The sequence below is a fragment of the Ochotona princeps genome, chromosome 28 (genome assembly GCF_030435755.1).
Source record: "Ochotona princeps isolate mOchPri1 chromosome 28, mOchPri1.hap1, whole genome shotgun sequence".
Taxonomy (NCBI): Eukaryota; Metazoa; Chordata; class Mammalia; order Lagomorpha; family Ochotonidae; genus Ochotona; species Ochotona princeps.
The window spans coordinates 20,220,068-20,231,733 of NC_080859.1; the positions used below are offsets into that span (position 1 = coordinate 20,220,068).

The 11,666-nt window shown below is 36.8% G+C and overlaps 1 protein-coding gene across 1 annotated transcript; it reads right to left on the bottom strand.

Moving 5' to 3' along the window:
• Positions 1 to 9,844: 9,844 nt before the first annotated feature.
• On the bottom strand, positions 9,845 to 11,197 carry LOC101524091 (olfactory receptor 2Y1B-like). The gene has a single exon (XM_004586169.2). It carries the CDS (start codon positions 10,778 to 10,780, stop codon positions 9,845 to 9,847), a length of 936 nt encoding a protein of 311 aa, XP_004586226.2. The 5' UTR covers positions 10,781 to 11,197.
• Positions 11,198 to 11,666: the final 469 nt, after the last annotated feature.

An 11,666-nucleotide genomic window follows, 5' to 3' on the forward strand; every position in this document is an offset into this window, starting at 1 on the left:
ACAGTTTACAGATCACTTTATCTAAGACAATGGTTTTCACCCAGAAGTAGTTTCACTTCACAGGGGATGTTTGACAATTTTTTTTTAACAATTTTGGTTGTAACTACTGTTATCTTATTGTTAAAGCTAGTAGTACTATTACACTAAGGGGCACAAAATATCCAATCAACCCACACTCACAAGAATTATTCAGCTCCAAAATGTCCAACAACGAGGTAGAGAAATGTTCTACTAAGAAATAGCTTAACCCCAGTTGTCTAACCTTTGTTACATGATGTTATAGTTCTTTGGTCTCCCAAATCCCCAGATAACTTACCTTGTCCAGCTTAATTTCCAGTGTATGTAGAAATGATCTGTATCACTTCTTCAGTAGGTGCTTAAAAAGGCATATATCCATTTCATTTTCATTTTGGAGATTTAGAGGTAATCTTGAATCCTTGGAATGTAATCTTGACTCGTTGCGCTCTAGTCTGGTGTTTAAACAAAATCCCAGCATCACATAATCTCTAGGTAGAAGTTTTTCTAGCCCTGTTTCATCTTACTGAGCTCCTTCTGCCAAATAAAAATTGTGGCAACCAAAGCTCTCCTGTACGTACCTTTTTCAGAATCTATGTCTTGCCCTCCAGCTTATAGGGTCCTGCTGACTTAATGTTACCAGCACAACATCCGTTTCTCCCATAATTAATGCCAAACACAAACACAAGGGCACAGACATGAACACAGTAATCAAGACATGTAACACAAAAAATCAACAACATAAAAAGCCAAATGGTTTGTGAGCACTAAGGGATTTAAAACTAGGGGTTACAGCTTTAAATATAATTTAACATTAGAGAAATGTAGAATATCATGTTGGACTAGATGATCCAAATAGACTCAGTCTTTCAGTGAATACAGAAACATTTTTACAATGCTCTGAAAGCTCATCTCAATCTTAGTGATGAAAGGTTTCAAATGACCAGGATATCACTTACCTTCAGGAAAATATGCATTTTAGAATGTTTCTTTTTCCCAAGCTTCCTATCTATTGAGCTGTAATTTATCATATTGTAGATTTCATCAGTTGATCCTACCTGTCACTTTTGAGCAGAAACAAAACAATCTTACAACTTTCCTGTGAAATGTACACAAACTGTAATTCATATGTTTAAGCATTCTATTATCTAAGAAACATGTTTACAGCACCTATTCTTCATGTAAGCTGTCTTAAAATATCTTGTTTATTTCATTGTCATTTGATTCTATGCATTGTTCCAAGATTTTTAATGTACATTCACTTTCAGGAAGTTAAAAAGTACTTAGAATTTTATCTGGCCTCGTTCAGAGTATAGGCTCTGAATTTTATTTTACAGTGAAGCTGCTGAGGAATCAGTTAACAATGATATATGGATAGAATGAAAAAATGAGCCCTTGGAAATCATATATATGATTTTTAAAAATTTTAGCATACTGAATTACATCCTTCATAGTAGTTCACTAATTCAATGGTATTGTCTGAAAATTAAAAAGTCTTGTTCAAGTCTGAAAATCTAATCATCAATGTAATAAAAGAAGAGGTTAATCAAACTACTTTCACTGTTGGAATATTCATCCTGGAATTTAAACCAAATTTCGCTTTCTCCTATTATAAGTGTCTATGTACCTCTCATAGAAGCTTTGGCACATTGAAATATCAACCCTTACCAAGTCTTCTTCCTATCCATTCTCCATCTTAATCTCATTTTTTATAGCCTCCATCATACTGCTACCCCCATTCCACCAGTATGACACTGACAATCACTCAGTACTTTATTGTATTCCATATTCTATAGGATGGTCTTAACAAATCTTCTATGAATTGATTATTAATAGCTCCAACTGTTTTCTAGCAAAGATCAGAAGACCGCAGTTTAATTTCAGTAAAATTAATTAACATTCCAAGGATGAATTAACAAATTGTTTTAATTCTGACTTCTCCCAACGAATATTGTCTCCAAAGATTTCTTTGTCTGTTGTCTACTCTTTCCACATGTTTTCTTTGATTTATCATCAAAACCTGTAACTATTCTTTGATTCCTCATCGTCTAGCCATTATGTATGCCACTTACTTCATAAGTTGGTGCCTTTGCACTGTAGAATTTTCTTTTTTAAGGAACTTCAAAATTTCAAGCCAACTCTTACACTTCACAAAAGAATTTGAAAGTTCTTCAATTGTTTATTATGCTTAAGATTGTGTAACTGGATAAGAAATGCATATTCAAATTCCTATATGCCATGCATAGTTAGGTGGTTAGGTGGAGAAGTACATGGAAGAAAATGTCAGTGACAAAGCACGTTTTTGCATCAGTTTACTTTTCTGCATCCTCAAAACAGGTTGCTTATATAACGCAACCCACTTCTAACTAACTGCCTAATTAAATATTACCAGTCAGGAATTTTAACTATCAAGTCTGGGTATCCCACACAGTAAGTTATTACCAAGAGCTCTAGTAAAGAAAACTAGTGCGTTTACCTCTCTCAATTCTATGAGCTCCAGGGGTGGTGCAAAGGCCACAGTGGCTTGGCTTCATGTAGAAAATACAGCACGTTTCACCTTAGTCACATTTCTCCTTACTTCTAACATCATCTCTAGGGTGAGAGATTTTGATCAGAGCTCTTGTCCTGAAAAAGCAGTGATTATATCTGGTTCTTTGGCTCAGTGGAGGAAACTGGCCCTCATATCCTAAGAGAGGACAACATCCTCCTTACTGAGCCCGTTTCACTCACGCCAACCAACTCAGATCAGAAAGCAAGTGGTGCATTATCAATCCATCACTGACCCTAACGGTGAGCTCGTCAACTCTGCCAAAGTGTCCTTAAAAACATTGGAGGGAAAATTGTTTACTTTGAATTGCCCTGGAGACTTCTGGCCCCAATGTGGTAATTATAATAAACACACACATTTCAATTCTCCCTTGCAATCCTTAATTCTCTCTATTCCCCATAGAAGAATACAAACTATTCCTCCATACAAGCTAAACTGACCTTTCTATTCTCTTCAGAATATACCTTTTGCTTAGTTTATGCAACTCAATAAATTGGAATCACTCAGAATTCCTGTACTTTGACCCAAGTCCCAACAGTGCTTCACAGTCAGGTCAAATGCCTCTCCTTGTTAACCCTTCTAACATAGTCTTTGTTTTGGATATTTTATATAATGGTTATATAGTAGTATCACTCATATGCATCATTAATCTGACTAAATATTAATTTCCATGATGACAAATTTGATAGTTTATATTTCTGATACAAAATATTTAATGTGTTATTATTTCATATTTATTAATGCCTTGTTGTTATTCACAAAAGTAAAAAATACATACTCTTATCAATTCATTTAAAAATTATTAATTGGGTCCATATTTTGAAGCAGCAGGTTAACCTGATGCCTGTGGTGCAGGCATTCCACATTGAAGAGCTGTTTCTAATCCCAGGTGTTCTGATTCAACTCCATCTTCCTGCTAATGTGCCTGGAAAATCAACAGATAATGACCCGGGTCTCTGCGTCCTTGCCAGCTATGTAGAAAACCAGCGTGAAGTTTCTTTCTCCTAGCGTATATGGTTATTTTCAAGCAGATATGCTACATAGGGGGCCTGGCGCAGTAGCCTAGCGACTAAAGTCCTCGCCTTCAATGTACCAGAATCCCAAATGGGCGCCAGTTCCAATCCTGGCCTCCCCGCTTCCCATCCAGCTCCCTGCTTGTGGCCTGGGAAAGCAGTCGAGGACGGCCCAAAACCTTGGGACCTTGCACTCACGTGGGAGACCTGGAGGAGGTTCTTGGTTCCTGACTTCAGATTGGCACAGCACCAGCTGTTGCGGTCACTTAGGGAGTGAATCATCGGACAGAAGATCTTCCTCTCTGTCTCTCCTCTCTGTATATCTGACCTTCCAATAAAAATAAAATAAATCTTTAAAAAAAAAAGAATGCTCAAGAAAATGGTACAGGCTCAGCATGGGATCACAGGAGGTGGAGAGTGGTGATTCACGGGTGCTGGGGCTTTGGAGACCAGAAATAGAATGGAAATACAATATGATCCAGAATCTCACTACTAGCTACATAACCGAAAGATGTGAAATCATTGTATCGAACAGACACTGGCTCAAGTGCATTTAATTTAGCACAGTTCACAATGTTTTTTGGCAATATATGACTCAACCAATGTGTCTATCACCAGGTGAATTAATGAAGATAATATGGTTTATAAGCACAAATACTACTCAGCCAAATTGAGAATAGTCAAAACAGTATGTTTATTGTGGTCATAATTCAACATTATCAACAATAAATATCCTCATGCATTATGTTAACTTTTTATTTATTAAAATGGACTCCAATATGAAATAAGCATAAGCAGATAAATATATACTCAAGTGTAAATCAGATAAGCAGGTTAGAATTTTAAATGCTGGGCGAGAACTGTCTTGGAGACTAACGAAACCAGAGATAAAATAATTTCCATTTCCCAATCAATACAGTACAGATGAGGGAGAACAGCAACAGGCTCAAACTTCCACACGTAGTAAGAGGCCAGTCAATTGCTTTTGTTATTTTGTATTCTGCGAAGGAGTTTCAGCTGGGTCTCAAATTCTCTGAGAAGAAAATACTCAGTTTTGGGACCAGTGTTGTAGCTTAGCAGCTAAAGTCCACACCTTGCACGCACCGGGATCCCACATGGGCGCCAATTGGTGTCCCAGTGGTCCTGCTTCTTATCTAGCTCCCTTCTTGTGGCCAGAAAAAGCAGTCTAGGATGGCCTAGGCCTTGGGATCCTGCACCCATGTGAAGACTCGGAAGAGGCTCTGGGCCCCTGACTTTGAATTAGCACAATTCCGGCCATTGCAGCCACTTGAGTAAATCAATGAACGGAAGACCTTCCTCTCTGTCTCGCCTCCTCTCTATATATCTGACTTTTCAATAAAAATAAAATAAAATAAAATAATTGAATTTTATGAAGTGTATAGAGAATTAACAAATGTATTTGCAAATAGTTTAGTATTGAACATTTTCAAGTTGTTATTAAACATTCTGCATGGATCTTTACCAAGTAGTCAACTCATTTGTTACTTACAGGTTTTTTGTTTGTTTGTTTGTTTGTTTGCTTTTTCAGTTCTCAATTTGATGTTAGACCACTTTAAAGCCTATTTTTTTTAACAAAATAAGTTAAAGAAATTCTAGGGACAAATTAATGAGGAAATACATACATACAATATGTGGCAAACTATGACAACTTAGCTTGTAATCCAATTAGATGGGCTCACACATTGCTTCCACACTACATACACGGATGCCGTGCACACACAATCCCCAGCCCCACTTACTTGTGGTCATCTTTATCTTTCCTATTTGCTGGTTTTGTTTTTTCTTGCAAGCCTATCTATAGATTAAAATTCAGATTTACTTTTATAAATGACTTAGGTTTATGTAAATCTGCATTTCCATTTTATGGTCCATTTAGGTTGTCCACAAGGGCACTCATCACGAAGGATGGATGTCAAAATACTTTCTCCTAACGTTCATCCAGACATGTTGCAGAGGAGTCCTTGTTATTTGTAGCTTAGTGGGCTCATTTCCTTTGTGTCTGATCTAACATGTTTCATGGGAAGAGGGTGACATTGATGAACTGCATTTGGTAGGGCATGTGTATCAAGAATTGTTGGTATGTATTACACAACTTAGATACAGAGTTGGTCTGCATTGTACAGTTTAATAGGATTTGTTGTAATCACAAATGCAAAGTATTAAAAATAATTAGATGAGAGCATACTAAAAATCAATTTCATGCAACAAAAATTTTATCTCTTTGTGCCTCTCTTGAAATTCTTCTGGGATAAAGCTTCTTTATTTTTTCCTTTCAAAAATGTTCAGGCTCCATGGCTATTCATGAAATACCAAAAAAGTTGAGATTCTATCTAACTCCAGTAAGACTGGCCTACATTTAAAACTCTAGCAATCTCTCCTGAATTTAGGTAGGGGGAGAAAGGCAACCTACTCCACCAGTGAGAGTGTAGGCTAGTGCAGCCACTATGGAAGTCAGTATGGAGAGTGCTAAGAGAACTAAAAATTGACCTGCATATGACCCAGCTATGCCACTGCTGGGAATATATCCAAAGGAGATTAAATCTGCATGTGAGAAGGGCATCTGTAATCCTATGTTTACAGCAGCACAATTTACAATATTGAAGACATGGACACAGCACAGATACCTGTCAAAAGAGGAAAGGATAAAGAAACTGTAGTGCTTCTACTCCACAGAGTACTACACAGCCGCTAAAAAGAATGAAATTCTACCATTTGCAGCAAAATGGTCCCAACTAGAGATCATTAGGCTCAGTGAAATAAGCAAATCCCAAAAGGTCAAATATAATATATTCTCTCTGATTTAAGGCAATCTTCATGTAAAATACAAGATCAATGGATTTATAAGTAAACATGTGTCTACAGTATTTATCCAGAGGAAATGAATAACGGAGTCAAGTATACCATGAAATAGAGATAAACAGAAGCATGCACTCTACTTCTGCATAACACATGAACTCCCAATGAAATTGTTAAATACATTTTGACACTAGAATGCTGGACTTTCTGTCATTCTCTTTACCTACAATGTGATGATACCTAAACACAAGAATGATAGACTTGTAAATGTTGTTGAGGGACTAAAATTGTTGTTACAGCATAAGGGAAAACAGTGAGATAGAGTAGTAGGGGAGGTTGGAAATCCCTGAGCTTAAGAAACTGTATCATGAAAAGTAAAGAATTGAAATTTAGAAAAATGGTTAAAATTTGTTATTGAGTAGCACAATCTGTCACTAACAATGTTCTGTGCAATAAATATGATGGAATTTATTCATATTTATAGATTGTACATTTATACCTTCACATACATGTCCATTGTATTTAATCTATATAGTCCAAAAAATGTCACTCAGCCATTAGAATGAAATTCTATCGTTTGTCACAAAATACATGGAATTAAAATATATCATGCTAAGTGAAATGTTTCTTACACAGAAAGGTGAATATTAACATGTTTGTCTAAATTTGATAGTAACAAAATTCATTGAATCTGATCATAAAATGATGATTATTAGAAACTGGAATGTGTGTGTGTACACGTGTGTACAAAGGAAAAAGAATAATTATGTTAAAAAATATATAAAACACTCTCTTACACTTGAAATCTTCTAAGATGGCAGATTTCACATATTCTTGTGACAAAAAAATAGCAATGATGTGAGGTGATGGATATGCTACCTAGTTTTGAAATTATTGCATATTGTATATGGATATTAAGAGATATCCATATTTGCTTCAATAAATTGGAAAATTTTTATTTTAAATAAATCTGGAAAAATCAAAGAAAACAGATTAATGAAATTATAATACTAAAACAAAAAATTAAATCTTGGAACTGAAGAAGTCAGAGAATGATTAAAAAAAAAGCAGCAGCAGCAGAAGAACAGAGCTGCTCAACAGAAGACGAGATAAACAGAAGAAAAAATGCAAACCTGGGCCAGTGATACAGCATCCTATATAGGAAGCAATTTGTGTCCCAACAGCTCCACTTAAAATCCAGCTGTGTGCTCCTGAACTGGGTAAACAGCAGGGGATGGCTCAAGTTCTGGGATGCCTGCACACTCATGAGAGACCTGGAAGAATCTGGCTTCAGGTCAACTTACCTACAGCCACTGCTTCCACTTAGTGAATGAGTGAGTGGATGGAAGATCCCACACCCCTCTGTCACCGCTTCTCTCTGTAAATCTGCCTTTCACATTAAATAATAATAACAATTAATAATAATTAATCTTAAAAATTAAGAAATTACCATTATATGAACAAATGTTCACAATTTCGAAGGTCAATAAGATTTAGTAAAAAGGAAAGGAAATTTATTTCATGAAATAGTTACTGAAGCTTTCCCAAATCTAGGCAAAAACATTGACATCAGATCCATGAGGCAGAATGACTTTTATGCAGCTACAACCCAAAAAGGCATCACCAAGACATATTACAATAATAATAACAAATCTTAAAAGCCAAGGAGAATTTTCAAATTAGCAAGAGAGAATGAAGCTCCTGAAACAGCAGAGTAGAAGTCAAGAGCTCCACTCCAATCCACAGAAAACCAGCTAACACTGACCATCGACAAGGTTAGAACAGAAAATATCTCAGGGCTCAAGAACGATGCATTAACGCTCCTTTGGGGTCACACTGATCAAGCAAAACCACAGAAAGAAAGCAAGAGAAATGCATCGCTTTCATCATAGTCTCCCTTCCCTCCGCTGGTAAACTACCACTGTGTCTAACTGCTCTGGACTCAAATTTTTATGTTTAAAAACCTGACTTGGAGGTGAACATCTGGCTTCACTAACACCCTGGGTCCATTCACAAAAAATTCATTTCTTGTTGTCCTGAGGGACTATCATGAGTGCTGAAAGGACTAAAATAACTGTGACCCACTCAAGAGATAGTGGGAGTGAAATTAAGGCAGTCATTCTGGGACACTTGTTTCCTCCCCATTCTGGCCACACTGAAGAAATCAATATATATGTGTGTAAATCCCACTGTCTGATTTTCTAATCAGCTTTCTCACACAGCTCATGTATGCTACTTACATTTATCTAACACTTTTCTAGGATAGACTGAGAGTTCTTCAGAGATTTTAAATTTAAACAAGAGTGACATCTAGTGATTGAAAGGGGCAGTATTTCTCAGACGAACAGCAGCAAATCTTCACAGGATTCTCAAACTATGGAAAGACACAATTGATCAGTGAAAATAAAAATCAATACTCATAACTTTCATTCATGATCCTCAACGTACATTTATAAGAATCACAAGCTCAAGGTTTATGGGATGGAATCAGACATCAGTCCCATTCAAATAGCCACAAAACATTTTACACCTTGGTAACAATTGAACCAAAGATGTGAAAGATCTTGACAATGAAAACCCCAAAACATTAAAGGAAGACAGATCACATATAAAAACAACTGAAAAGAATCACCCATATTTGTTGACCAATAGATTTAATGTAATCAAAATGTCCTCATTACCCAAATTATTTTACAATTGTAATGCAACCCCAATAGAAATACATATAATACTTCAAATCTAGAACAAAACTATGCCAAAATTCATATAGAAACACAAGAGATCCTAAATAACTAAATTAATCTTTAAAAAGAAAAAAGCTGGAGATGTCAGAATATCAGATTTTGAAATATACAAAAGGGCAATTATAATCAAAATATACTAGTATTGGGAGAAAAATAGACTTGCAGACCAATGGAACACAATAGTCACCCCTAAAATTAACTCCTACGTCCAAGCAAACTAATCTGACAAGTGAACTAAAAATCAAGCCATGGAAGAAGTCTCTTCAACAAATGGTGCTGGGGAAAAAAATTTCCCTTACGTATGCAGATGACATTGGTGCTTGAAATTCGGAATGATCTAGGAAGTACCCCTGTTCATGACCTCATTATTTGTTCTAAGTATCACAGAAGGATAGTCACTGCTATGATACCTTAAAAGAAATGGGCCCTGAGATAAAAGAGGACATGATTCCAGGCATGTACACTGTCCTTTGTCTTAGGTCTCAGTTCAAACACCCTCTTCCCAATTGTCAAGACTTATTATTGTACAGCGATTCTAGAAACTGAACTAGAAAGTGTCTTAAGAGATTTCCACTTCAAACTACCAAGGAAAGAAGATAATATCTACTGGGAGTGATTTCCTACTAACCAACTCCACTTCAAAGAGCAGAAGGTGTTCCACTGTCAGAGCCATTTCAAAAAAAAAACATTGAGCCTCCTTTCCTCTCCTACCTTGAACCTGAGCCTCTCTCTAGTATCTTTGTCAGGGCCCCCTTAACATCCTTGTTCCTTAAGGTATAAATCAAAGGATTGAGCATGGGGGTAACAATCGTATAAAAAAGAGCAACAAACTTTCCCCCCTTCTCAGAATAACTGCCAGTGGGTTGGAGATATGTGTAGATAGCTGAGCCATAAAAAAGGGAAACCACAAGAAGGTGAGAACCACAGGTCCCAAAAGCCTTTCTCCGTCCAGCCACTGACTTGACCCTCAGCACTGCCATAGTAATATGTATGTAGGAGACAAGAATTAGTACTGCTGGAAAGACCAAGATTACCGCTCGAGCCACAAACATCTTTGCCTCTGTTCCTCCTGTGTCCTCACAAGCTAACTTCAGGAATACAGGCATCTCACAGAAGAAATGGTTTAAGTGATGGCCACAAAGAGGCATGGCCATCATAAGACCTGTTTGAATCAGAGAGTTTATAAAACCACCCAACCAGGCGGTAAAAGCCAATGCCTGGCAAAGAATGGGGTGCATTATGGTCATATAATGGAGCGGACGACAGATGGCAGCATAGCGATCAAAAGCCATTACCACCAAGAGCATACTCTCAGTGGAGCCCAAGGCAAGCACAACGAAGAGCTGGGCCACACACCCTCCATAGCTGATGGTCCGGTCAGATCCTCCAAGATTGATCAGAAGCTGGGGCACAGTGCTTGTAGTATAGCAGAGATCCAGGAAGGAGAGGTGGCAGAGAAAGAAGAACATGGGTGTTCGCAGTCGAATATCCAGTTGAGAGAGAGCAATAATAGTGGTGTTGCCAAAGAGAGTTAGAGAGTAGAAAATCAAAATAAAGATGAAAAGAAAGACTTCCAACTGAGGCCAATCTGAGAAACCCATCAAAATAAAGCCTTCTATGAAAGTAGTGTTGAAACTTCCCATAGCCTTTTACCCATCCAACCAGTACAAGACAGTTTAATGCCTCTTATAAAGAATATAGATTAAAATTTTATCTGCAGTGCATCTTAGTATATGTGCTGCCGAAGCGAGCATTGTCTGCGGTACATCTTAACTCATACATTTTATTTTCTGCAAGTAGATTTGTTCTCACAATATTTTTTTCACACCCTCTCCTATTCTTACTCTTTTATTTAGATCAAAAAATCCCTGGATTAGGAATACTATAGTCCTGCTATCCACGTGTTTGATGACTTGAGCCTGGCCAGTCATGGACCATGGTGTTTCCTTGTCTGACACCACAAACACAGTAATGTGAAAACTACTTTTAAACGTGTAAAGCAATAAAATATAGCACTGTTCTATATACTTCTCATTTGTTTCTTTTCTTGATCTGTTAAGAAATCTCTAACATCCAGGACGAAGTTAGAGGTGATAATTTGAACTTCTGGGTGTTCATCTGCTGCCTTCTGTTCAATGAGCATGCTTAGTGCACCAATGCTGTAAATCCCACTTGCAATCAGCAAAGGAATTAGAAGAATTTAGAGTCACACCTTTTGGAAGAGAAAAAGACAATTAGCAACAAATATATTTTTATAATGAATCATCACAAATTAGATTCTGCACTTGAAAAATTTCTCAAATCCCCAGTTCTTCTATAACTCAACTCTCTTTGTGAAGTTCCTGTCTAGAACATGTAACATTTTTTAAATTACTTTACATATTTGTTCCCCTCTTGGCTGTGAGACTCTGTTGTAAAATACAATGCATTTGGAAGTAAATGCCAGTGTCTTTCTCTATGGTAAACAGGAGGTGACAAATTAGCATTACTTTTATTCAAAGCTCATAGTAGCTTAAGTATTTTTGTGAG